This window comes from Panthera leo, chromosome A3 (assembly GCF_018350215.1).
Source record: "Panthera leo isolate Ple1 chromosome A3, P.leo_Ple1_pat1.1, whole genome shotgun sequence".
Lineage (NCBI taxonomy): Eukaryota > Metazoa > Chordata > Mammalia > Carnivora > Felidae > Panthera > Panthera leo.
This window is the reverse complement of record NC_056681.1, coordinates 21,353,539-21,381,075: the sequence shown is the minus strand read 5'-3', so window position 1 is coordinate 21,381,075 and position 27,537 is coordinate 21,353,539. Positions and strand designations below refer to the sequence as shown.

The 27,537-nt window shown below is 53.0% G+C and overlaps 1 protein-coding gene and 1 long non-coding RNA gene across 3 annotated transcripts; one reads left to right on the top strand and one right to left on the bottom strand.

The window, feature by feature from the left end:
- Positions 1-96: 96 nt before the first annotated feature.
- LOC122215559 (bactericidal permeability-increasing protein-like) lies at positions 97-27,261 on the top strand. 2 transcript variants are annotated; one of them, XM_042930993.1, is made up of 15 exons: positions 97-247; positions 2,922-3,036; positions 4,047-4,175; positions 5,585-5,746; positions 6,952-7,015; positions 9,190-9,253; positions 10,660-10,751; positions 15,105-15,281; positions 16,161-16,220; positions 18,055-18,222; positions 19,221-19,288; positions 21,464-21,506; positions 24,184-24,247; positions 25,325-25,401; positions 26,975-27,093. In XM_042930993.1, the coding sequence occupies exons 1-15, from the start codon at positions 118-120 to the stop codon at positions 27,011-27,013; spliced, it is 1,452 nt and encodes a 483-aa protein (XP_042786927.1). In that variant the 5' UTR covers positions 97-117; the 3' UTR covers positions 27,014-27,093. The 2 variants fall into 2 exon arrangements, with proteins under 2 accessions (XP_042786927.1, XP_042786926.1); XM_042930992.1 differs by lacking the exon at positions 25,325-25,401 and having other exon boundaries at positions 26,975-27,261.
- Positions 18,447-23,243, bottom strand: LOC122215560. The gene is made up of 3 exons (XR_006200452.1): positions 22,883-23,243; positions 19,850-19,937; positions 18,447-19,298 (listed from the first exon to the last, which is right to left on the bottom strand). It is a non-coding gene; the product is annotated as an uncharacterized LOC122215560 (long non-coding RNA).
- Positions 27,262-27,537: the final 276 nt, after the last annotated feature.

Sequence of the window (27,537 nt, the reverse complement as noted above, 5' to 3'; positions counted from 1 at the left end):
CATTCCCCACACACACACCCCCCCCCGCCACACCCACCCCCACCCCCGCCAGATCCTTTATAGATGCCTGGCTCCCCTCCAAGGCCTCGAGGCTTTGGCGGCTCTGGAGGACAGAACATGGCCAGGGAACCTGACAAGGCACTGACACCAGCGACCCTGGTGGTGCTGGCCACCCTGGGCACAGCTGCGATCGCGACCACGAACCCCGGCATTGTGGCCAGGATCACCCAGAAAGGCCTGGACTACGGTAATCAGACGCTTTCCTTCCCTCCTCTCCTGCCCCTAAGGAGCACTTATCGAGCACCTCCTGTGTGCAGTCCTTTAACTCCAGTGCATGGCCTGCTCACAGCTCCTCAAAGGAGGCCCTCTGACCCCTGTCATGTATATGAAGAAACCGAGGCAAGGTGAGTGGCCCAAGGTCACAGAGCTGCAAGGTGGCCGGCAGGGTTGGGATTGGAGTGCCGATCTGGAGGACTCCACGTCCAGTGCTCAGGCCGCTGAGGGTCCTCATGGTCTCCTCCCTCTCTCTACCCAACTGCCAGCTCAGGCTTCTAGGCCCTTCTCTTCCCCCCAAAGCTGATTCTCAGTCTTGAGATTGAGTTTTGCCTTGAGATTCCTGGCTCCATCTTCAGCGTGGGCAGAGCCCAGGCCCTGTGAGGAGGCTAAGTGACGGGGACGGGGGAGGAGGGCCCTTCTTCACGGTCTCCCCCCAGGGCAGGGGCTTGGCAGCCACCCTGCGCACATTACCCATCTGGATGCACCAGAGAGGGTCCCCCCAGGCCGCTCATCCAGGTCCAGACAGAGGAAAGAGTGGCATAAAACAGCCCCTGCCGCTCCACTCTGTGCCGGTCATTTCATCTTTATTTCAACCCTGGGTAGGACATACCGTCACCAGCAACATCCACAGATGAGCAAACTGAAGCTTGGAGGGGGCACTGGGGAAGTGCGCGCCTAGATCTCGCCTCCAGTCTTGGCTCATGCCCCCCACCTTCCCCGCGCGGGGTTGCTCGACGCTGCCCCCCAGTGGCAGAGAGATGAACTGTGGAACAGTGCGGGAGACCCAGGCGCGCAGAGGTCAGACCGAGGAGAAGGCAGACCCTCGTGGGCTGGCGTGCCGCTGAGGGAATGGGGACAGAACTCAGGGGGACCTGGCACCCCACCCCCGAATTCCTTCCCCAGTCCAGGCAGGACGTCTCTGAATCCCAGGTGCAGGCAGAAGGCTCCACGTGAGCTCGGAGGCAAGAGTACCGGGTGGCCCTGAAGGCTTCCTGGGAGCAGAGGCCTGGGCTCAGCCTTTAAACCCAGAAGTCTTCGTGTTCTGTCACAGCAGACTCAGTTTCCCCATGTGGCAACCAGAGTGGGTGTCCTGAAATACGGCAAATCTGCTCGTGTCCCTGCCGTCAGAAGATGTCCTGATCCTTTAGCATGGCATTTGAGATCCTTTTAAGACCTGGCCCGGTGCACGGGCTCCGGAACCGGAAGGGCCAGGATTCAAATCCTGACCCATCACTTGTCAGCTGTGTGGCCACTTTCCCAAATTTCCTCCTCCTCACCTGTGACTTGGGGGTGGTGACAGGACCTCCTCCCGAGGGTTTTCAGATTCAATAGCTTAATACGTGTACAGAGCTCAGAACAGCGCCTGGCACAGAATAAGAGTAAATGTGGGGGAGACGTCATTTCCACTGGCTGTTGGAAAACACAAAGCCTGGGAATCCTCTTCTTACCACTTCCTCCTTCTCAAGTAACGTGTCTGCCTTTCGACGGGTCCTTGGACGCCATTAGCCACCTAACTGATGGCAGGATTCCTGACTTTGGGCGTTCGTTCATTTATTCACCCGATATTAAGTGCCTTCTAATAGTAAGTGCCAATCACTACGGTAAATGGAGGGGCCACATTCATCAACAAAACGGATGTGGCCGCTGCAAGCCTTGAAGGGTTCCTGTCTAGCAGTTGGGAGAGGTGGTAACCACAGCGTCACATGAATAGATGTACAATTACAAACAGTCATGGGGCTCCTCGGGAGATGCCCGTGGCATCATGAGAATGATAACAAGGAGGATTGCTTTCGTCTCCTGGGTCAGAGAAGGTTCCCGGAGGAAGTGAGGATCGAGCAAACCAGAAGTTAACCAGGTGAAGGTGGGAGGGAAGGGTTTCCTAGGCAGCAGAAATGGCACAAGCAAAGGTCCTGTGGAGAGAGGCCAAAGGTTAGAGAGATGGAGTGTTTGCGAGGGCACAGCACAGAGCGAGGCACAGAGTAGGTGTTCCGTGAATACTCATAGAATGCATGACTGGGTGTTTGGGGTGATATTTTATTTTATTAAAAATGTTTTTTAACGTTTATTATTTTTGAGAGAGAGCGAATGACAGCGCGTAAGCAGGGGAGAGGCAGAGAGAGAGGGAGATAGAATCCAAAGCAAGGTTCCGGGCTGTGAGCACAGAGCCCCACCCCAGACTTGAACCCATGAACCATGAGATCATGACCTGACTGAGCCACCCCGGTGCCCCTTGGGGTGACATTTTAGACCAGGGATTGGCAAACGACAGTCCTCGGGCCAAATTTGGCTGGCCACATGTTTTTGTATGGCCCGTGAACAAACAATGGCTTTTACATTTTACATTTTTAAATGATTGAAAAAAAGTCAAAGAATAATATGTGAAAGTTATCTGGAATTCAAATCTCAGTGTCCGTAAATGAAGTTTTAAAGTTTTATTGGAACACGGCCACACCCATTCGCTTGCTTATTGTCTGTGGCTGCTTTCGTGCAATCACAGCAGAGCTGAGTGGTTGTGACAGAGACCGTGTGAGCCACAAACCCAAAAATATTCACTATCTGACCTTTTACAGAAAACCCTAGCTGACCCCTGATATGGACAGGGACAGGCTGTGCCTCTGACTGTCACCCCTTTTCTCGCCCCTCAGCCTGCCAGCAGGGAGTGGCCGTGCTGCAGAAGGAGCTGGAGAAGATCACCATCCCCACGTTCTCAGGAAGCTTCAAGATCAAGCATCTTGGGAAAGGGCATTATAGCTTCTACAGGTGAGGCCTGTCGAACTCAACCCTCAGTGTACAGAACTTGTAGTGTCCTGGGGCCACCAAGACCTAGAATCACAGAGCCACAAACTCCTAAACTCAGAGAGGTTAAGACCCCCCGTCCAGTGTTGACCCCACCCCAAGGGGATATAGTCCCCCAAGCTGAGTGTAGAGGAGGCCACAGAAGGTGCTCACCATGACTCCCAAGGCAGGGTGAATGTGTCACGAACCCCAAAACTCTGTGCCAGGCCCATATAGCAAGCAAGATTTGGAGGAGGGGGTTCAAGAGCAGAAAGCTTAATCTAAAATGGCTCAAACCAGAATTTATTGGCTCACGTGTCTGAGAAGTCTCTGGAGTAGTCTGGCCTCGGGTTCAGCTTGAGGTAGCCCCAAATGACATTGGCCCCTGTTTTCTCCTTGCCGCTTCTCAGCATCGCTTCCCTTGAGGAGGTCCAGTTCTCAGGTGGGGTGTCCCCTCAGAGATGCAAGGGAGTTCTGTTACCACAAGAAGGGAGTGTGGGTGCCGGGCAGAAAACCCATAAATGTCCACTACGGACTTTTGTACACCTATTCACTCAACAGATATTTTTGAGCTCCCACTATGTGTCTGACACAACAGGCTTGGCTACAACAGTGAACCGAGAGAAACACACTCCACCCTTTCATGGAACTTGCAGTCGGGCGAGGTTACATCTGTTATCCTCGTTGATGGTCACACTTCCCGCAAGATGGAGGTTATTGTGGCCCAGAAAACTGAGCCTCAGGATGATCAAGTGGCATACTCAGGGTCACACAACAGTACACTGAGGAACGGGATTCAAATGCAGATCTGTCTGACGTTAAAGCCTGGCCGCTCTGCCCAATGCCCACAGAGTTTCCAAGGTGGCTCTCGTAGTTTCCGGGTTCTTCTGCAGTGGATGTGGTGAAGGGCTGGGGGTGGGATGAGTCTGCACTAACCATTAACTGAGTTCTTGTGTGGGCCCCCAGGAGGCTAACTGAGCATTTCTTCTTCACAGCCTGGCTATCCGTGGATTCCAGCTTCCCAGTTCCCAGATAAAACTAGCTCCCAGTGAGGGCCTCGATCTCTCCATCGCAGACGCCAACGTCAAGATTAGTGGAAAATGGAAGGCACGAAAGAACTTCATGTGCGTTTCCAACCTTGGTGTTGACTGAGTGTGTGGGTGAGCTTTAGGTGATACTTGAAAGGGGTGAGGGCCAGGATCTCAGGAACACTCAATTTTTGCGTTACCCATCACCACTTGTGCCCACAGGGCTCCTGGGGGGGATTTTTCATAGCCCCTGGTTAATAGCCGAGCATTTGTCCGTGTCAGAACGCAAGACATTGACAAGATTGAGTTTGGTACGTGAAGCGTAGGATGGAAGGCTCAGCGGGACCTATAATTTACCCCTTTATCAGTTAGCTATGGCTGTGTAACAAAACACCCCAACTCAGCTGCTGAAAACAATAGTCATATATTATCACTATGTATCTGTGCGTTAGCTGGGGTTCCGCTGATCTGGGTTGGGCTCAGCTGAGGCAGCCCTTCTCCACACGTATCTCTTCGTCCTCCTCCTTAGACCTGCGGGCTACTCAGAGCATGTCCTCGGTGGTGGCAGACATGCGAAAAGGGCAACCAGAAACATTCTAAGGTCTAGAATTAGCCCGTGGTCACTTCTACTCACTTCCACCATTGGCCAAAGTAAGTCACGTGGCCAAGCCCAAAGGCAAGAGCCTGGAAACGCATGCACCTCCCCCCCAAGATAGGCAAAGGAATGGAAAATTGGGGCAAATCATCCAAACCACAACTCTGAATCGAAATACTGGGTTCTCACCACGGTGAGCCTGCCCTCTAGGGGTGGCGGCTCAGAACGACCAATCACTTCAGCGACTTTGTGGCGATTCCAGGGGGATCACGGGGGAGAAGACACTTTGGGGAGAGGGACGTGAGTCTGCCTTCCTGTCCCTTCCCCACAGTAAACATCGCTTAGCTCTTCGCGTGGGCTCTTTTGCATCATTCATTTCACTCGCTGATGGCGCCAAAGGTAATGTACTTCATTATGTTAAAGGAGAGTTGGCAAAACACACTCACGTCCACCGTCTTACCCCAAACTCGTTCCATCCCTGAAGGAGCCCATTTCATGAACCCATTTTATTGAACCCATTTATTGACCCCATTTATTGAACCCATTTATTGACCCCATTTCATGAACGAGGACATTAATTAGTGAAAGTCTCCAAACATGCAGATTCTTAGGGGCAAAGCCGGTGATCAACTGCCGGTCAAGGGTCTGGGCGAGGAAACTGGAAATCAGAGCAGTTGAGAAACATACCCAAAGCCACTCAGCAAGGGCAGAGGCAAGGGGAGAGAGCAGCGTTCTGCCGGGCAGACACGGATCCACGCGTCCCTCCGTGCTGTGTGACCTCGGGCAGGCGGCCTCCCCTCTCTGAATTCCATCTCAAGCAGCAAAACCTACCTTCCGGCCCAGGCTTGAAGTTTGAATGGCACTAGGGAAGAAACGGCTTGCTCTGACTCTGATCTGTGTTTCCCTTCAGCAAAACCAGCGGCAACTTTGACCTGAGTGTGGAGGGCGTCTCCATCTCGGCCGTTCTGAAGCTGGGCTTTGACCCCGCCTCCGGCCACTGCACCGTGTCCTGTCCCAGATGCAACAACCACATCAACGGTGTCCGTGTGCACATCTCAGGCAGCAGCCTGGGGTATGGTCTCCTAGGGCCGTGGGCGGGAGGAGAGACCTTAAGAAGCACTGCCCTGCATTCAGAGAACGTCCCAAGTGCACCTCTTGCCGGGCCTTGTTCAGAGGCCTCCGTTGTAGGGGAGGGGCAGGGTCCGCAGACAGCACAGAGACCACCCCCGCCTCCAGGAGTCATTTGATCATCCGACATTCATTCAACAGACTCTCCTGAGCCCTGACTATGCCCCGGGCTCTGGCTAACCCCTTGACGTGCGTTGAACCGCACAACCCTCACCACAGATCTGTAGGCGTTGATTCCCCCATTCAACAAATGTCCACTGAGAATCTGCTGTGCACCAGGAAACAGCAGTGGCCGATAAAGACTTAGCAATAGCGAACATCAGCGGGACGTCAGCTAGCATTACCGTGAGCCAAGCGTGCTTTTCAGCTTGTGAATTGTCTCAGTCGAGCCGCACGGTGAAGTTAGTCCGTTATTGCCCCCGTTTTCAGAAGGGAAAACCAAGGCAGAGAGGGGATAGAAAAGAGCCTGAGTTTTCATACCTCGTGGGTGTTGAAGAGGGATTCAGCCCACGGCTATCCGGCCCCAGGCTCCGAGCCACTCAGCCCCTGTTCTCTTGAAGCTTCCGACCCACTGGAGGAGATAGACATTAATCAAATCATTGCGTTAATGAATGATTCACAAAGGATCACAAAAGAATGTAAGAACTAAGAAAAAGGGGTACAAAGTGCTATGAGCACATAGAACGGAAGGGTCTGACCCAGTCTGGCTGCTTCTTCCTTGATGAAACGACATTTGAATTGAAATGAAAAGAATAAGTAGGAGTTAATTAGGCAGATGTGGGGGACAGGGGGTGTTTTCAGTAGCAGGAACAGCATGTGCAAAGGCCTTGTGGTGGGAGGCAGCATAGAACACAGGAGGATACTGCAGAGCAGCGCGGCTGGAGTGTCAAGGGGGAGAGCAGCAGCGACGAGAGAGGCTGAGACAGGGTGGGGCCCCAGCCGTGCACCAGCTGAGGAAACAAACTCATGAACAAGTCACTGCACCCCGAGGGCCAAGTATCTAATGGGGGTGTGCACAGTTAAAGCCCGGGCACGAGGGTGCCTAGGTTACTTGAAGGAGGGAGGAAGGTGTCCCAGATGAGGCAGCCTCCAACGCAGCCCAGGGACACCTGGGAAGCCTCACGCCTGTCCCCACATGTCAATCTCCAGGTGGCTGATCAACCTCTTCCACGAAAAAATTGAATCTTCGCTCCGAAACAGGATGACCAGCGAGGTAAGACGGGCTCAGAGTGGGCGGGGCCCTCAGCGCAGGCGTCGCTGGATCCTTCCGCTCTCGGACCAGAGGACTGGAAGCCGTCCTCATAGCTCTTTGAGACCTCCGGCTCGGCTCTAGAAACCAGTCGTGAGGAGTCCAGCAAGAGACTGAAACGAGGGTCACAGCACACACCCACAGAGCGTGCACTCGCCCCACGCCCTGCCTGGACCTCCTCTGCTCTTCCCCCTGCCTTCCTCCCGCAGGCAAACTTCCTTCTCCCCAAGTCCTTTCTCCCAGCTCTCTGGCCTCCTCCCCCATCCCTGCCATCCCCCAACCCCCCCTGTTGGTGCTCCCCACCCGGAAACCACACGATTGATGAAGCTGCTAGGCTAGAGTGCCAGCAAAGTATCCCCTGGGGCTGGAACAGAAAAGGGTCACTGGCTAGCGTTCCCCAACCCTCCCTCGCCCTAAATCCACCCAGGCCAGCTTCTTCGGCTGAGAAAAGGGGCCATTCATCCGGCTGGTTTTCCATGAATAAACCATTAGCTGCCAGGAATGCCCTGCGCCTGTCTCCCAGGCCAAGTGAGCTGAGGAAAGCGGGGAGCCACTGAAGATTTTAGGCAAGGGGGTGACCCGGCCAGATCTGTGCTTTGGAAGAGTTTCTGTGGCTGCCGTGAGAATGACTGGAGGAGCCAAAAGATGGGGCAGGGGACCTCACGGAGCCCAAGGAAGCTGTACAGTCTTCTAGAGGGCAGCCACTGGGTTCTCCGTCAAAGGCACTGACAGTGGGGACAGGGAGACATCAGTCAGATCAGATCATTGGTCTGACGGCATTCTGTCAAAGTTGTAAAACAAAACAAAACAAAAGCAGTGCGTGGTTGTCGAAATGTGTACCACAGCAGATTATAAAATGGGTTTTAGCGGCAGAATCCGGCCCCCGGGTCTAATTCGTTTTGCCACTTTGAGCAGATTTCAGATCCTCGGTTCGACCATCTGTAAAATGGGGACATTAATACCTCCTTGCACCCAGCTGCTCAGGCAACGCAGGCGGTGCACTCACCCACCAGCCTGACTAACCCGTGGTTCAACTGTCCTTGTAGTTAAATCATAGTACAAGGGCAATGGCAGCATTTAACATTGGAACTATTAAAACAGAGCATTTCTTGGTGACACCTTCAGAGTGGCCCTCAGGAGCAGCCAAGTTAAAAAGTAATGATGCACCTGTTGTTAGACAACAACGTGAGAAGGAGGAGGAGGAGGGGGGGAGGGGGAGGGGGAGGATGTCTGCATACACGGAGTGCTTGCAGTGAAATTGGTCCTATGTCTCGAGCTGTCTACAAGGATCCCAGCATTTAATCCGCACAAAATCCTTATGCTAGGGGGTGTCATGGTTTTCTCCATTTTACCGATGGGTAAACTGAGGCTCAGAGGGGGAAGTGATGGGACTGGGGTTCAAATCCAGGCTATCCCCCCCTCCGAGGTGAAGCTCTTGATCATAGCAAGATACTCTTTAGAAGACAGTACTGGCTTGAGTGGACAGGCGGATGGATGGGTGGATGGATGGACGGATGGACAGATGGACGGATGGATGGATGCATGGATGGATGGATAAACGAGGTACCAGGGTGTCCATGATCGTAGCAAGGGCTGGAAATGACGAGGAGTGAGCTGGGCAGTTAACTCCTGGGAATACAGAGTGAAGGGTGGGCATCTGAGGGAAGGAAGAGCCCCGGTCTGCGCGAAGTGTGTGGGGGGGGGGGGGCGGAGAGCGGGGGACGACACAAGCAGCCGCTGGAAGCTGGGCTCTAGGCTGTGATGCGATTTGCTGTGGTTTGGAGCCATCTGGTGGCCCTCGTCGGGGAGTGGCACTGGAGGCCAGCAGCCCAGGGGCAGGCAGCCCCAGCTCCCAGATGTGCCACCCCCTCCCCACCCCCTTCCCCAGACCACTCGCGGCAGAGGTACCGGCTCCTCAGAGGACGATATTCTAGGCGCGTGCAGAGTCTTGCGCGTGTGATAGAAACACACTCAGGGCAACCAATTTTCTCCCTCCGCCACTTCTTTCCTCCCTCCTACCCTCCCCCCTTCCTTCGAAGAAGCATTCAAAGAAAGCAAAACGTGCCCGGTTCCTCATTCCCGAAAGACATTTTCCGCCACGGGAAGCCCTCACTGGCCACTTCTTTGGTTCTTTCCAGATCTGCAAGGTGGTGACCAGTTCTGTGTCCTCCAAACTGCAACAGTATTTAGAGACACTGCCAGGTGAGCGCTGGGCGAGGTCAAGGAGACAGGGAGAGAAGGGGGAGGAGCACAGGACAACAAGGAGAGTGTGATGGAGCCTCCAAGTTTCCCAGACAGGCTTGGGTCTGGGTGGAAACGGGTAGAACGGACGATTTTCAACCGGCAGCTCGCATCGGACCCCAAATGGGCCAGGCCCTCGTGGCAGGTGCAAGAACAGCCCATGCCCATTCATTCCCCCACCGGTGGTGCCGGGGCCAAATAACAAACAGTCCCAGCTCTCTGTGGTCGGGCACTCATAGCTGCCCTGAGATCTGACGCTGGTCATTTCGCCTCTCTGGGCCCCGGTTTTCACATCTTTAAAATGGGGACAATTCTCCATACCTCCCAGTAACTGAAGAGCTGCAGGTTGGGGGGCAGGCTCCCGCTGGCTGAGTGCTTCCCATGTCCTCGCACCCAGAGGAACTGTCTCCTCTCAGCCTCCCAACGCCTCACGGAGGTTGGTGTAGTCTCCCAACTTTACCGCCAGGAAACTGAGGCTCAGAAAGGAACTGTGACTTGCCCGAGGTCGCAAAGCCAGAAAGAAGCGGAAGCAGGATCCTAATTGGGGTTTTCTTACCCCAGAGCCTGTACCCCAACCTGCTAGCCAGGCTCCCTCCCGGTGGAGCAGTCATGGCAGCCCATGGTGCGAGCCCATTCAAGATGCATTCCTTCCCCAGGCACAGCCCCAGACCCTCCAGGGATGGGCCCTACCTGGGCATGTTCAGTGCAATGACACTGTCCACATTTTGGCCTCAGCAGGCAGGAAAATGACTTTGGTTTGAGTCCCGGCTCCATCACTCTCCAGCTGTGCCATTTGGAGGAGTGACATCTCCGAGCCCCGTGTCTTCCCCCTCTGATGTGGGAAGGAAGGGCTTAAGGAAGGACCGGCATTTATTTAATTCTCATTCGTTACTGCTGGGAACCACAGACACTGTTCAGACCTGAACCAACCTGGGCTCAGCCTGGGATATTATCACTGCTAGTAATGGTCCCTTTGGCTTTTGAGCCCCTCCCATGTCCGGGGCATCTGTGGGGTCACCAGTACTGCCCCGTTCTACACGTGACAAAAAGTGGCTTAGAGTAATGAAAGCAACTCGTCCAAGGTCAGATAGAGTTCAATTCAAGCCCAGGTCTCTCTGCTTCTTGACCCTGTGTTTTAGCTACATCTCGGGGCTATGGAAGCAGGGGAAGAGATAATGTCTGTTTGTGTAGGGTGGGGGTTCATTTTCCTTTAAAGGGAGCCCAGGGAGGGCTTCGTGGAGGAGGTGGGAATGGAACCTGCACTGCAGTTCCTTGCCGTTCAACTCTGGCAGATGCCAACACTGCATCTCAGGCCCTAAAGATGCTGCCATGGGAGGCAGCTCATGGCTCATCTTCTTCCCATCTAGTGACAACTCGAATAGATCATGTCGCTGGGATCAATTACTCACTGGTGGCACCTCCAACAGCCACGACTGACAACCTGGATGGGCAGCTGAAGGTGAGACTTACACTGGGGAACTTGTACCCTCATGCCTTTGCCACAGGCCCTCCTGGGGCTCCCCAACATCCTAATCTCGGCATCTTCTCCCTGCTCTGGTCACACTGGCTGGCCTCCCGCTATTCCTGAACCACTCTATCCCTGCTCGCTCCCTAGGGCCTTTGCACCTGCTCCCTCTCTGCCCAGAATACTCTCACCCAGATATTCACATAAACTCTCCCTTCTTTTTAAGTCTTTACTTAAATATCCCTCCCACTAAAGCCCACTCCCACTGAAATAGCTCCTTCTTCCCCCCCCATATCCTGATTTATTTTTCTCAACATCACATATTATTAACAACCCCCCAACACACACACACACACACACACACACACACACACACACAGAGTCACATGTCTGTCTCCCTCACTATGATGAAAGAGGAGGGACTATAGCTGCTTTGTTCCTGACTATAGGTGCACACCCAGAACCATGCTTGGTATCTATTAGCTGCTCAGTAAATATTCTGCTTGGACAGACAAATGGATGGATGGATGGATGGATGGATGGTGGATGGATGACAAATGGATGGATGGATGGATGGATGGATGGATGGATGGTGGATGGATGGATGGTGGATGGATTGTGGATGGATGGATGGACGGATGGATGGATGGTGGATGGATGATGAATGGATGGTGGATGCATGGATGGATGGATGGATGGATGGATGGTGGATGGATGGATGGATGATGAATGGATGGATGGTGGATGGATAGATGGATAGTGGATGGATGGATGGATGGATGGTTGGTAAGATGGATAGATGGATAGTGGATGGATGGATGGATGGATGGTGAATGGATGATGAATGGATGGATGGTGGATGGGTAGATGGATGGTGGATGGATGGATGGATGGATGGATGGATGGATGGATGTTGGATGGATAGATGGTGGATGGATAGTGGATGGATGGATGGATAGATGGTGGATGGATAGATGGATAGTGGATGGATGGATGGATGGATGGTTGGTAAGATGGATAGATGGATAGTGGATGGATGGATGGATGGATGGTGAATGGATGATGAATGGATGGATGGTGGATGGGTAGATGGATGGTGGATGGATGGATGGATAGATGGATGGATGTTGGATGGATAGATGGTGGATGGATAGTGGATGGATGGATGGTGGATGGATAGATGGATAGTGGATGGATGGATGGATGGATGGATGGTGGATGGATGGATGGTGAATGGATGATGAATGGATGGATGGTGGATGGGTAGATGGATGGTGGATGGATGGATGGATGGATGGTGGATGGATGGATGGATGGATGGTAGATGGATGGTGGATGGATGGATGGTGGATAGATGGAGTATCATTTCATGCTACTTTCCCCCCACTCACCACCCTCCAACCAGGAACATGGGCTTTGCACTTTCTCAACACACCAAGCTCGTTCCCACCTCAGAGCCTTTGTCTTACCCATCCCCTCTGCCTGAACTGCCTTCCCTCACATGCCCCCCTCTACCCACTGGCTTCTTCTACTCCAGGTGAGTCTGTGCTTGGATGTCACTCCCAAAGCAGTCTTCCCTGACCACCCCAGCTGGAGTGGGTCCCACCCTTGAATTCCCTCTGGATGTACTTCATTCAGTCCCTCCACGATTGGTGATTGGCTTGTTTGTTTACTGTTTACTTGTTGGTTCTAAAATACATTTGATATAAAAAAGAAAATTTAGAAACTACAGAGAAGCAGAGCAGAGAAATAAACAAATAGGAAGGAAAGGAGGAGGGAAGGGAGGAGAGGGAGAGAGATTACCCAAATATTACAACTCAGAGGCTAAAATTAACAACTCAGGAAACAACAGATGTTGGTGAGGATATGGAGAAATGGGAACCCTCTTGCACTGTTGGTGGGAATGCAAACTGGTGCAGCCACTCTGGAAAACAGTGTGGAGGTTCCTCAAAAAATTATAAATAGACCTACCCTACAACCCAGCAATAGCACTCCTAGGAATTCTTCCAAAGGACACAGGGGTGCTGATCCGAAGGGGTACATGTACCCCAATATTTATAGCAGTGCTCTTAACAATAACCAAATTATGGAAAGAGCCCAAATGTCCACCAACTGATGAATGGATAAAGAAGATGTGGTTTATATATACAATGGAATACTACTTGGCAATGAGAAAGAATGAAATCATGCCATTTGCAACCACATGGATGGAACTGGAGGGTATTATGCTGAGTGAAATAAGTCAGTCAGAGAAAGACAGATACCATATGTTTTCTCTCATATGTGGAACTTGAGAAACTTACCAGAAGACCATGGGGGAGGAGAAGGGGAAAAAAGAGTTACAGAGAGGGAGGGAGGCAAACCATAAATAAGAGACTCTTAAATACAGACAATAAACTGAGGGTTGATGGGGGAGGCAGGGAGAGAGGGGAAAACGGGTGATGGGCATTGAGGAGAAGGGCACTTGTTGGGATGAGCACTGGGTGTTGTATGTAAGTGATGAATCATGGGAGTCTGCCCCCCAAACCAAGAGCACACTGTATACCCTAACCAGAACTGCCGTGAACATCCTTGTATCTGGGTCTCTGCCCATCCTTGGCTATCTCCTAGAAGTGGCATTGCTGGACCAAATAGTATACTTTAAAAAAAAAAAAAAATCTAAGTGGTACAATGGAATAAAGGATGAGAATAACCTGTTTATTGACCCCCCCAGTCTCCTGCCCAGAGGTCATGGCTGTGAGGCTCAGGGTGTGTTATATGTGAATCTCCAGGCTCCCTGGTTCTAAACATTCACATAAATGCAAGCCCATCCGGTTTTGCTGGTAATCTGTTTGCATGAATGGATACATAGCATCTTTTCACTTGCTTTTCTCGTTTAAAAATCTGCATTAGAGTTGGCACATGGGTCCACTTATTTATTTATTTTGAGAGAGAGAGAAAGTGAGCACATGCATGTGAGCAGGGGAGGGGCAGAGAGAGAGAGAGAGAGAGAGAGAGAATCCCAAGCAGGCTCAACGCTGTCAGTGCAAAGCCTGATGTGGGGCTCAAACTCACAAACCATGAGATCATGACCTGAGCCGAAACCAAGAGTCGGATGCTTAACCGACTGAGCTACCCAGGCGCCCCTCACTTATTTATTATTTTAAAGAGTTGCATGGTATTCTGTAAGATAGGTGAAAGGGTGGTTAATTTTTTATGACGAAACGATTCAAAGGTACAGAGAAGATTACACACTGACGTACCTACCACCGAGCTTTAAAAAATGTTACCATTAAGGGGCGCCTGGGTGGCTCAGTCGGTGGAGCGTCCGACTTCGGCTCAGGTCATGATCTCACAGTTCATGAGTTCAGGCCCCACGTCGGCCTCTGTGCTGACTGCTCGGAGCCTGGAGCCTGCTTCGGATTCCGTGTCTCCCTCTCCCTCTCTGCACGTCCTCTGTTCACACTCTGTCTCTCCCAAAAATGAATACACATTAAAAAAGAGAGAGAGAGAAAGAAAAATGGAAAAAAATGTTACCATTTTGCTGTATTTGCCTCTGATTTTTTTCTTTGAAACATTCGAAAAATAAACACCGAGGCTTCCTTGGGCACCTGTACCCCGCAGGGAACCCACACGGATAAGACGCCCGTGTGTATCCTTCTTACCTGTGGTGTTTACACTTTTACTGCTTATCTATGTGTCGATAATTCTTAAATAGTACGTTTTATATGCCTTTAAATTTTACATAAATGATATTCTACCATATGTATCTACAACTTACTCTTTTATAACTCAGCATTGGGTTTTTTTAGCTAAATAAATGATCTGCTTTGGCAACGTGTGGCCAAGTTGCTCTTCAGAAACTTATAAACATATATTCCCTCACAGCATCTGAACACTCTCCCCCAAAACTGGATGGTGTGAGCTTGAAATATGCTTACACTTAAAACAGTTTACCTCTCCCTTTAACATTTTGCTAATTTGACAGATGAAAGCAAACAAACAGAACCTCGCTGTTCTTCTGGTAGAATTTCCGTGCTTGTTGGCAAGGTTGAAGCTGGGCCGACGGAGTGGCCGGGAGGTTGGGAGTGTCGCACGAGCGGCCTCAGGCAAGCCTCTTCAGCTCCCGGGGCCTCAGTATGCTTTCCTGCAAAATGGGCATAATCACATCCCCCTCGCAGGACTGGCAGGAAGAGGCCCTAGAAACTAGCACCGAGGAGGCGTAGGACATTCTTGTTAGTTTCTGCCATGGCTTCCTCCTCTGTGAGTGCGTGATTGGTACCCCCAGCCCATTTTCTCCTGGAATGAAGACGTTGAATTATAATTCCTGAAGGAAGCCCAGGCTCACCCTGTCGCCTCCGCCCCCAGGGGGAGTTTTTCAGGTGGGCCCACCCCAGTCCCCCTCCCTTTGCCCCTCCGCCACTGGCCTTTCCCAGCGACCACGACCGCATGGTGTACCTGGGCATCTCCAACTACTTCTTCAACACAGCGGGATTCGTGTACCAACAGGCCGGGGTCCTGAACCTGACCGTCACGGACAACATGGTAAGGCCAGGCTGGGGGTGGATGCGGGAAGAGCACGGGGCTCGGAGCACAGCAGGCCGTCTGGACTTGAACTTGTGTTTACATGGGGGAGATCACAGTCCAGCCTCTAGGGGCAGCCAGACCTGAGTTGGAATGTCAGCCTCCTCTTTTCTAGCTGGGTGACCTTAGAGCAGTAGGTCAACCTCTCAAAGCACTCAGCACGGGCTTAGCACATAGGAAGTCCTGGACGAGGATAAAAGTCACAGCCAACACCGCCCTTGCCCTCGCCCTTGTGCCCTGATCCAGTTTTAGCCTCAAACCACCATTATCATCAACCTCAGTGTCTCTATCGATATATTCAAAGCTGAGTCCTGCTCTGGGCCTCAGTTCACTCATCTGTAAAATGAGGAAATAACCATCCTGTCCAGAGTCCAGGTGCAACCAGGTCACCAACCATGTGTCCCCTGGAAAGATAAACAAAGACCTCCCGAATGAGAACTCTTCCGGGTGAGAGAGTCAGCCACCAACACCTGCATTTAGCAGAGACTCAAACACACTCAGAGGAGGGGGAACGTGATGGCTTTATACCTTTACAAGTGTGCTCCTAAGAGAGTTTTGGCACGGGGAAGCTGGAGGTGAGCTAAGAGAAGCTGGGCATCCTATGTGATTGGTTTGGAGAGCCTATCCGAGTTTTTCAGGGAAAAAAAAAAGGGGGGGAAGCTGGCAGTCCTGGCTGTTCCAGGCTGATTGCTGCAGAAGTTGGGGGTCCCCATTCTATTGTCACGTGTAGACTGGCCGTTGTGCATTTGTGGATTCAGTCTTTCTCCCCTCCTACGGACCCCCCCCCCCAATCTATAACATAATCCCCCAAGATCTTTTTCTCTTCTTTTCTTGCTACAGATACCAAAGGAATCCAAAGTCCGACTGACAACCGAAGTTTTTGGAATCCTCATACCCCAGGTAAGAAAGAGTCTGTTCCCCTTTTGTCCACTCACGAGGCATCCTGGGGGTACCGGGGAGTACTAAGCTCTGCCGAATGGCTTGATGAGAGCCCCCCTCTCCAGATCTAGCGGCAACCCAGCCTGGGAGTGGAAGTAGCCTTGTGTAGTCCGTCCTCAATGCAGAGAAAGGCACCGAGCACCCAGGTGACCAGGCATGAGGGTAGACACTGGGGGCTTTTCCATGCAACAAATATTTATTGGGGGCTCACCGTGTGCCCAGGGCCCTGTTCTTGGCGTCTAGCAAAGCAGACCATCTCCCTGCCCTCCTGGAGCTCCAGTCCAGTGAAGAGAGAAAATTCTTATTCAGGTACCCAAAACAAATAAGAAAATGCACGCCAAGATAAATGAAGCCAACAGATTGATGAGGTCACTTTAGACAAGGACCTCTGTCTCAGTCTGCTCAGGCTGCTATAACAAGGTGCCACGGACTGGTGGCTGACACAACAGAAATAAATTTCTCATGGTTCTGGGGGCCAAGAAGTCTAAGATCAAGGTACCCACACATTTGGGTTTGGGGGAGAGCCTCTTTTGGGCTAATAGATGGCTGCCTTCTTGGGGCGCCTGGGTGGCTCAGTTGGTTGAGCGTCCGACTTCAGCTCAGGTCATGATCTCACAGTTCGTGAGTTAGAGCTCCGCGTCGGGCTCGGTGCCGACAGCTCAGAGCCTGGAGCCTGCTTCCGGTTCTGTGTCTCCCTCTCTCTCTGCCCCTCCCCTGCTTGCGCTCTGTCTCTCTCTAAAATAAATAAACATTAAAAAAATTTTTTTAATAGATGGCTGCCTCCTTGCTGTGTCCTCACATGGCCTTTCCTCTGAGCAAGCAAGCTCGGGTGTCTCTTCTTACGAGGACACTAATCCTGTTGGATTAGGGCCCCACCCTTATGACCTTGTTGAATCTTAATTTCTTCCTTAGGGCTTCATCTCCAGCTACAGCCATACAGGGGGTTAGGGCTTCAATGCATGAGTTTCGGGGGACACAAACATTCCATCCATAACAGCCTCTCCAGTGGTGGCCCTTCCAGAAATTTCTATACAGGAGGTACTGGTGTGGGGAAGTGTGACTGGTAGGGGGACCAGGGGACTCTCCTTGAAGCTTTATGGCCTAACCATGAATTGCCTGGGGGAGGGTTGGAAGCTAGGAGAGACAGGGGCAATGTCACAAAGCCCTCCTCAGTTCCCCCAGGAAGCCACCACTGCTCTGTGACATTTGAGCTGACTCCTGAAGGAAGGGAAAGAGCCAAACTGGGAAGGAACGGGGGGGGGGGGGGGGGGGAGGAGGGAGGGGAATGAGCATTCAGCAGGGGAACTTGGACAGGAACAGAGTGGGTCATATATTTGAGGAACAGAAAGGAGTCCCGTATGGCTGGAGCTGGAAAGCAGGGAGTGGGGCCCGTGGGGTGAGGTCGTGGACACCGAGTGCAGAGAGTGCAATCTTTCCAACAGCAATGGGAAGGGGTACCTGAGGGGCTCAGTCGGCTATGCATCCAACACTTGCTTTCGGCTCAGGTCATGATCTCATGAGTCGTGGGATCGAGACCCGTGACGGGCCGTGCACGGAGCGTGGAGCCTGTTTGGGATTCTCTCTCCCTCTCTCTCTGCCTCTCTCTCTCTCTCTCTCTCTCTCTCTCTGTCTCTCAAAAATAAATAAATAAATGAACAAATAAATAAACAAACTTTTTTTATTAAAAACAATGAGAATACATTGGAGGCGTTTATGCAGGGCCAACACAAGATAGGATTTAGAAACAGTTTAATAAAATCGTCATTTTGTTTGTTGTCCCCACTGGGGACTGCAGGTGGCCAAGATGTTCCCCAACATGAAGGTGCAGCTCGTCTTCTGGGCCTCCTCCCCGCCGCACCTCACCATGCACCCCGAAGGCCTTGTCCTCACCCCTACCCTGGATGCCCAGGCCTTTGCTGTCCTCCCGAACTCCTCCTTGGCCCCCCTGTTCATGCTTCGCCTGGTAAGCGGTTCGCAGGTGTGGGCAGACGAGGGCAGCGCCCTGGGAGTTGGGGGACCAGGGTGAACCTGCCCAGGTTCAGACGCTCCAGGGTCTGAGACCAGAGCCACGGTACTGTTTCTGGCTTCTGCAGGCATTCATACATTCAACTCTTCATTCTGTCGCTGCCTTGAAATACGTGTACCGTTTCAGGTTCATTCGCTTGTATCTTTGGTCATTCAGTTAAGCGTTTGTGTATTTGCTCATTCATTCAAGTATTCATTAGATTGCTGACTTGAAACGCGCTAGATCTGTTCTGGTGCATACATGCATTAATCTGTGCCGTTATTCATTTATTCATTTACTTATACCTTTGTTCAATTAAACATTCATGTGTATATTTGTTCATCCATTCATCTTTTATTTGCTGACGCACATCTCTGTCGATTCCTTCATCTGCATGTGTAAGCCCTTGCTCGTTCAAGTTTGGGTTCTATTGCTGGTGTGCGGGTTCATCCTCTCTCTGTCTCCCCGTGAACATTCGGTGGCACCCGCTGTGACCATGGAGGTGAAGGCCAGACCTTCTCCCCACCGGGGGGTGCTCGCAGGCCTCAGGCAGGTCTGCCGGCTCTCAAGTCGAGACCCATTTCCCCATTTTGCCAATCAAATGGGCTCCCGGGGGGGTCGTCCCGGGTCTTACAGACAGTGGGCAGGAAAGCTGAGGCGGGGAGCTCGGTTTTCTGGCTCCGTCCATATTTGTTGAATGAATGAATGAATGGATGGATGGATGAATGAGTATCTTGACATTAGGGCTGGCCTGGACTCCAGCCCCGAGGTCTGTCTCACCTAGCCTGTGAGAATGGCCTGGGAACTCTGGAATGGAATCCAAGAGCAGTGGGAGAAAGTGGTAAGTGGTTGACAACCCAGGACTCACCGACAGGCACGGAGCAAAAGGAAGAGCCCCTCCCCCTCGGGTTCTGCGTGGGCTCGGGGACCTCACTCTTCGGCTTGCTGCTTTGCAGAGCATGAACATTTCTGTGACGGTCGGAGCCACGCCTGACAGGCTTGTGGGACAGCTCAGGTTGAACAGGTAAGTGGGCCTGTGGGGACGACAGGAGTGGCTGCCCATCCGTTCTCGGGGCCCGTGGGCCAGCAGTGGCCCCACAACACCACGAGCACAGTGTCGTTGCTTTCTTGTTCATCGGTGGCAATTAAGCCTCAAATGGTGCACAGCGGGCCCCATAGCCCTGTTTTACAGACAGTGAAACTGGTGTGCAGAGGAGAAGGGCCCCGCCCAAGGTCATACATGTAGGTGACTGGTCATCTTGGTTTGCCCGCAGCCCCCCGCCGTTAGCACTGAAAGTCCTGCACCCTGGACGGCCCCTCCGTCCTGGGCAGACGCGTGGCTGGGTGATGCCAGCTGGTGCCTCCAACCCGCGCTGAGCCACGCCAGCGCCCAGCCACCCGCATCCCTGATCTGCCTTAGCGCTCGGAAAACCCACAGCGATTTCTTCCTACCCCATCCTTGGGACTTTGTCAGCCGCCTCGTGTTGGAAAAACCCCAACAGAGGCCACTGTGGCTCAGCGCGGGCTCTGGTGTTGAGGACGCCTGCCCTCAAAGCGCAGCTCACCTTGCAAACACTGAACTCACCAAGGTCCTGTCGCCCTGGCTGCAGAAGAGGCCATTGATTTAGAAGAAACAAATAAGTAAGCCCAATAATTGTTCCTGGCCAGCAGCACTGTAGGTGAGAATGAAATCAGGTATTCAAACGCGTCAAGATATTGAGAACACAAGAAATCTAAGTGCTCAGTAAGCAAGACAGAGAGGCACACGCGGAAAAGAGAAAGACAGCAATAGGCGAGAGACAGAGAAAGTCAGAAACGGAGACACATGGAGAAACTCTCAGAGAGAGATACACACAAAGGGGGGGTGGGAGAGACAGAGAGGGACAGACAGACAGATGATGGAGAGGCATGATAAGAAAGAGACCGAGAGAGAGAGAGACAGAAGGGGGGAGAGAGAGAGAAGGACACACACACACACAGCAGAGAGGGAGATCCTCAGAGAGCAGATGTGATGGCCCCAACCGCTAGACCTGCTGTCTGCCTCTTAATCACGCTCGCGCTGCTCGGATGGAGTCTTGACCTACATTCCTGCCCATTTCTGCCCTCTCTCCAGCACAGAGCTGTCCTTCTTAACCTTGAGACTGGCTCCTGAGGTTTACACGCGGCTTATTTCTCCGGGCATCATTCTGACAGGTGTTACTGCCTCAGATACATGTGGATTTAATTTTCCTTGAACGCCCATGGGCCTCCCAAGTAGGGGAGCCGGAGAGGATACAGCTGGGTGAGGGCTGAACAGACTCTCAAACACGCGGGGCTGGGGTGCGAGAGTCCACAGGGCAGGAGTCCCGGGGCTCCCACCTCTCGCCGAACAAGGGTGAGTTTGCAAGCTCCCCTTCTAGGGTATTCGAGACAAGAGCTCAGGCATCAGAGAGATTGGATTGAGATTCCACTTTGCTGATTGTTAGTTGTGAGACCTTGTAAGTTGCCTAGCGGCTCCGTCAGTTTCCTTATCTGTGACCTGCGAGTGTGATGGCCCTTGCCTCCTGGGGGCTCTATGATTTCCCATGGAGGGTAGCACACAACATAGTGAGGGATGGAGGTTCAACAAGGAGCCACGTGGTCCCCCCCCCTCTTTGATCACTGTTAAAATGTCATAAAGACTGTAAAGAGGGGACAGTTTATTGGTAATTGAGAAGTCTAAGGATTTCAGGCAAGGGTGGATCCCAGTGCTCAAATGATATCCTGAGGATTCTGACTCTCTCCATTTCTTGGTTCTGCTCTCCCCTACACGTGATCCATTTCACAGCAGGCTGTCACCAAGGGGCCACAAAAATGGCCACCGGGAGCTCTCCTTTCCCGGAGGAAAGAAAACACCTCCTCCCCAATATTTCCAGAAGTCCTAGGGCCAACTCTCGTTGCACCAGCATGGGTCACAGGTCCCTCCTTCCAACAATCACGATGGCAGGGAAGGTGGACTCTGCCCTTTCGCCAGACTACCCCAGAGCTCAGGGCTAACAACGTAGGATACCCTAAGTACCCTAAAGAAACAATCAGGGGGCTGTGACCAGAGGAAGGGGAATGAATACTGGGTGGGACAACCAGACGGCATCCACCAGAGAGGGCCCCTTCTCCCCAGCAACTGGGCTCTAACACAGCTCAGCCAAGTGCTGGTCTCAGTTTCTTCCTCCCCTTCTCACAGGCTGCTCCTAGAACTGAAGCACTCAGACATCGGCCCCTTCTCGGTGAGTCTGAGGCCCTTGGTGGCTCCTTCCGTCCCCCTGATTTGGAGAGAACTGTCCTCAGGGCCCCTAAGGCTCATGAACTGTCCTCAGAGCCACCAGGGCTCATGGCATCCGGTGTGGAGGCCACCTGGCCGTTTGCATGTAATTTGCATGTGACGTCACGGCGGGTGGAGCTTTGTGGGCCCACAGACCTAAGCTCCAATCACTGCTCCACACTTCCCCTCTCTGAACTTCCAACCTTCCCCCAAACCCAGGATAATCCTTCCTAATTGCACGAAGGGCAAAATGAGGGTGTGGTAGCAAGTCGCGGGGAGGGCTGAAGGCTCAGAGAGGGAAAGCCTCTCTGAGGAGGTAATATCTGGGCTGAAAGAGCCAGCAAGGTAAAGAACTACTGCAGGCAGAGGGAACAGCGGGAGCCAAGGCCCTGTGGTGAGAACAAGTTCCACATGTTTGGGGAATGGAGGGAAGCCTGCATGGCTGGAGCGGATCAAGTTGGGTGTGGGGGTATAGGAGGAGATGCGGCTTGAGAGGCAGGTGGGGCTGGCTCATCCTGGGCCTTCTGGCCTGGAGTAGATTGTGTTCAAAGGGCAGTGAGAAGCCGGTGAACTGTTCCACGCAGGGGGCGGCCTGCTCTGGTTTGTAGCTTTTTAAAGATGCCCCTGGCTGGGGTGGGGGGGAATGGATTTGGGAGGACAAGAGCCAGCCCAGGTGGATCAGCAGGGAGACGGAGTGCATTTGTGGGTGAAGAAGGAGAAAAATGGTGGATTGGAGCCACACTTTGGAAGTGGTATTCGAGGCCGCGTGGTGAGAACTTTGATGTGGGCGGAGGGGGTGGTGAAGAATGATTCCTAGTTTTTCGGCCTGAGCAGCTGGGTGAAGGGCGGGGTCGTGTAGAGGTGGAGAAGGGCAGGTGGGAGGGGAGACAGTAGGTATCTCGCCAGCCCGCTAGATGATTCCACTGCCTGCAATCACTGACCATCATTAAGCAGACTCACCCCTGCCCACCCCCCTCACTCCCTCTAGGGCACTGGAGTTGCCCAAGTAAATAGCAGCTTAGCACTCTTCACCAGCCACCTTGAATGAGCGTTGCCCTTGTGACTTCCATTAGAAGCCACGGCATGCTGATTCTGTCCTACACACGGCCCAATCTCCCAGGGGGGCGTCCTGTTGAACCCCTGGAGAGCATTTTCTTGGATCCCTGAAATGCCCCCCAAGAGCCCCACCAAGTGGGTACCTTGGAAGCCACCTGGCCCCGACGTCAGACCATCCCAACATCCCTCCACATTGGATGGAAATCCAGCCAGCCATTCCCACCCAAAAGGACTACAACGAACAGAAGGACCCAAAGTGTCCTCATTGTATTTTCACAGACTTACTGGTGCCAGAGTTTTGTGGGCCTGCTTCTTCCCAGTATTTCCAGAATATTGGGAATATTCCAGATATACAGTGGCTTGACTCTGTCGGTAACCAATGCCTGCTTCTGCATAAGATCAAAATTTAAAGTTCTCAGATTCATGGGAAGAAGGGCACCACATTTTATGAGCCCAGGGATTTACAGCCTGGAGAAGGAAAGTCAGTTGCTCCCAGAACAAAAATGTACATATTTACAAGCTGTAAATGTCACCGGGCAATCATCTTGAGGTGCCACGTTACCTTTGAATAGTGTTTTACTATCGCAAAAGCAAAACATGTACGTTATAGAATAATCAGAACCTACAGGTGTGCAAACCAAAGAGAATAAAAGCCATTCCCACTTGATCATTGGGAGTATATCCTACCTGACCTTTTGCTGTGCATAGCCAACAACACAACAGAATTGTGTGGTTTCCATAGCCTGCTTTTCCTCACTCAAAAATATAACATGAATATCTCTGTGTGGACAATTAAATTTCTACGGTACTATTTTTAACAGTTGCATAGTATTTCCTAGAATCAAAGCGCCCCCGGGCCCCCTAGGAAATTCCCCCATTTGTTAGACATTTCGAGCCCGATGCAGGGCTCGAACTCACGGACTGTGAGATCATGACCTGAGCCGACGTCGGATGCTCAACCGGCGGAGCCACCCGGGCGGGCACACACATTTTTAAGGCTTTTGCTGAACATTGCCAAACAGAGCCTCAGAAGGGTTGAACCAGTTTGCCCCGTCGCCGGCAGTGTCTGAGGTGATGCATTTTCTTACACAACGGTTTTCATGGTTAAATACTCTCTGATGAATGACCTTCCTTTCTTTGGCCTGGTACCTTCCATCTAGAACACGCTTCACATCTGGAACCTTTGGGTGCAAAAGAGATCACTTGGGTGACCTGATTGGGCTGCGGAATCTGCCTGGCATCACCTGGGTGCCAGCTCGGAGGTTGTCCTATCGGGGAGGGAGGCTGATGCCCGGGCGCCCTGACATGGCTTCTGTCCTTTTCTTTTTTTTTTTTTTTTTTTTTTTTAATTTTTTTTTAACGTTTATTTATTTTTGAGACAGAGAGAGACAGAGCATGAACAGGGGAGGGGCAGAGAGAGAGGGAGACACAGAATCTGAAACAGGCTCCAGGCTCTGAGCTGTCAGCACAGAGCCCGACACGGGGCTCGAACTCACGGACTGTGAGATCATGACCTGAGCCGAAGTCAGACACTCAACCGACCAAGCCACCCAGGCACCCCGCTTCCGTCCTTTTCTGATTTGCAGGTTGAAGTGCTGCAGGCTGTCATGAACTATGTTGTACCCATTGCTGTGATTCCCAAGGTCAACGGTAAGGCGCTTTGGAGAAACGGTTGACTTTCAGTCCTAGGGGAGGCGGAGGGAGTTAAGTCCTACAGCCGCCTAACACCTGGCCCCAGTTATGGAGGCTGGAGGGTGGTCACTCCAATGAACCTCACGTGGCATCTGACCCAGAAAAGGGGATGGAAAAAAAGGGGACCCCACGGGCTGAGCTCCTATCATGTGCTCATCCACCATTTCACCCAGTCTTTAAGACCGCCCCATGACATGCGGGTTAGTAATCTCTCCAATTTTTGTGGGAAGAAATGGGAGATCCGAGAAGTCACAGGGGGCTGGTTGCAGGTCCCGGGGGAGGGTGAGAGATGAAGCTGGGATCTGATCCCAGCTCTGAAGCCAGAGCCCTCAGCCCCCGCCCACCTCTGGGAGAAGGGCCAGGGAAGAAGGGCTAACCTCGGCTAACGGCTTCCGCTCATCGCCCTGATAAAAGCCTAACCTTTGCAGAGCCAGGGACAAGAGAGCACATACCTCTCTTAGAGGACCACATACCACGGGACTAGAATAGTTCGAAATTGTCAATTGAGACAAAAGTTATGATATAGGCTACGACATCTCCCACCTTGGCAAATGTAGCTTCCTAATGATCTGGGAGGCCAGGTTTGAGTTTAGAAGTCTCCAGAGGCTCACATCAGAATATGGTGGTATGGGGGGGGAGGGGTCCCGGGCTACCACCCGTCTCTAGTTTCATCCTAAACATCGAGGGGCTTCGTGTGCACACGGGTAGATACCCCCAGTCGCATGCCACGGGCTGTCTACCCCTCCCCCCCCCCCACCCCCAGCAAGCAGCCGCCCCTGACCTTGTACACCAGCATTGCCATCAGCCTCGGGAGGGGGGTCTTGGGGAAGAGGTCTGCACGCATCCTGAATGTGGGCTGGGGGCTGACGGGGCGAGAGGCAAGGCTCTGGGTCCCTGCGCGTGGTGAAGAGCGTCTCTGGGGCAGCCTACTTGTCCAGCCTGCAAGTAGTGCCAGTCCCTACCCAGAGCCGGGGACGCTGGTTCAGGGAGGCCGCCCCCTCCCCTCCCCCCTGCTGACCTCCTCCTCCACGGCAGAGCGGCTGCAAGAAGGCTTCCCTCTCCCGATGCCCAAAAACGTCCAGCTCTTCAATCTGGTGCTTCAGTCTCACCAGGTAGGTCCGAGGGGCTCTTTCCGCCAAATGTCCCCCAACACCAGCAACCTGTTGCCACAAAGCTTCCCGCAGGCCAGCCCTGCAGCAAGCACCCTCTGCCCTTACAACACCCCGCGAGGTGGGGGACTGTTCACCCGCAGGGAAGAGGAAGGCTCAGAAAAGCCACGTGGCTATTCAGTGGAGTCCAAATTCAAAGCCAGGTCCCCCCTCCCCGCCCCCGCTTTGAACCACTGGCTTGGAAGCGTTCCCACACTGTGTTCGGTAAAAATGGAGCTCACTTGGGGGCCACAGGGCCTCTTTTATAAGTGGATGTATTTAAATATTTGGCAAGTGGGTATCGCATGACTCCCTCGGCGGCCTGGCAACATTCTAGGCCTGGGGGAGAGGAGGTGGGGGGGGGTGGTAAAAAGTGAGGTACCAAGAGGGGACTTAGTCCCAGAATGGAGACCTCCTTTTGTCTGTCCCCCAGCCAGACCCACAACAACATCTGAGACTACTTAGGGATGCTTTCTTCTCCTCAAAGGCTCCCTCTCCCGATTTCCCAGCTGCCTCTCACGGGGTCAGTGCCGGCTTCTTTCCTGGCTCCTTCTTCCCTTTCCTTCCCCTTCCTTCCTCCCTCCCCCTCCCTCCCCTTCTTCCCTTCACCTTCCCTCCCCCTCCCTCTTCCCCTCCTCCGCCCCCTGCCCTCACCCTACCAGCAGGAGTTCTCCAGAGTTCCTGCCCAGGCCTCTGCCCTCCCCCACTCTTGGCTTTCCCTGCCCACTTGCCTCAAGCCAGCAGCCGCCTTTGTGCCACCCAGTGACCCAGCTGCACTTCTAGATTCTTCCATGCTCCCAACTTGTGCATTCGCTGGTGTCCCTGGAGTCTCGGCCCTGAGGCCCCTTAACCCAGCATGTCTACTGGGTAATGACACTGCCACCCCACTATAGCTTTCCTTAACTTGCTCAGTGGCTTTCCTGTTAACCTCGTGACCTTCGTGGGGCCTGGCCACGTCGCCCAGATTCCCCGCCCTCCCTCACCCCCAGTCCCCAGTTCTTCAGGCAGGCTACCAATGGGGCTGAGACTACAGAACAGTAGCCAAGAAAGCAGAGGCCGCACATCCCCCCATGTTCCCCACGTTTTACCAAGTTCATCCTTAAAAAAAAAAAAAATGACTCCATGGTACCATGTAATTTCTTCATTTCTGAAAATGCTGAGCAAAGGGCAGGAAGGAGCAAAGAAAAGTGGTTTTGCAGCCTTGATGGGAAGGAGGCTCCCTTGAGCTGCCATGAGGCAGGGATGACAAATGAAGGCCTGTGCCGCAGCCCGCGGTCCCCCACCCGTGTCTGGGAGGGGACAGCTGCCAGGGCGGCTGCTGATAGGATCACGGCGCTGACATGCAGACCCCGGCGGCGACACCCCGAGTGCCCGCCCCCCCCCCCACTCCTGCCTTTCTGTCAGCAGACAGGCCCCGCTCTGCTCTCCTTCCCGTCGGGCAGGTGCTCCCAAGGTTTCCTTCAGAAACCCCAGCAGCCCCGCGCTCACAAACCAGGGCGCACGTCCTGCTGATGGCAGCGTTCTCCTCTCTCCCTAGAATTTCCTGCTGTTCGGTGCAGATGTTCACTACGGCTGAAGTGGCCGTGGGCGCCAGGAGGGGAGAGGTTGTCCGCACCTGCTCCTGACGTGCCCGTGGGGCAGAGGCTGCCTTTCTCCAGCCCTTGCACCAGAGGCCCTTGCAAATTTCTCGGAACTCAGATTCGGAAATGACCTCCATACAGGAACTGTGTTCCTTGAGAAAGCGTGGGATGTGTATTTCAGGGATTATGAGCATCCTGCGAGGCCTGAGTCCCCCATCCCCGCCCCCCAAAAAGCACTGCTTTCTCTGTGGAATTCTGTGTGATGGTGTCGTTTCTTGTTTTATGTCCATTCTTTTGTTCACCGTCTGTACCCAGCATGCTCTGCGGTGCTGACAGCACAGCCCCCACACGCCCTTCTCAGTAGAAAGTCTTCTCCCTTTTTGGGGACACCCCTCATGCCACACTTCCCAAGAGTACTTAGAGTTTACTCAGTCCAAAGGGAGCGCATCTTGCCTCCTAAGTAAGGTCAGGCGGAGTGGATCCACCTGCTGGGCTGTTGTTTCCGCCACTGCCACACGGT

Bases quoted from the DNA above. Each gene is read 5' to 3' on its own strand.
- LOC122215559 (XM_042930992.1), top strand. From the start codon at position 118: ATGGCCAGGGAACCTGACAAGGCACTGACACCAGCGACCCTGGTGGTG. The intron at 9,254-10,659 runs GTGAGCGCTGGG...CTTCCCATCTAG, and splicing joins GTATTTAGAGACACTGCCAG to TGACAACTCGAATAGATCAT. The intron at 16,221-18,054 runs GTAAGAAAGAGT...TGGGGACTGCAG, and splicing joins TTGGAATCCTCATACCCCAG to GTGGCCAAGATGTTCCCCAA.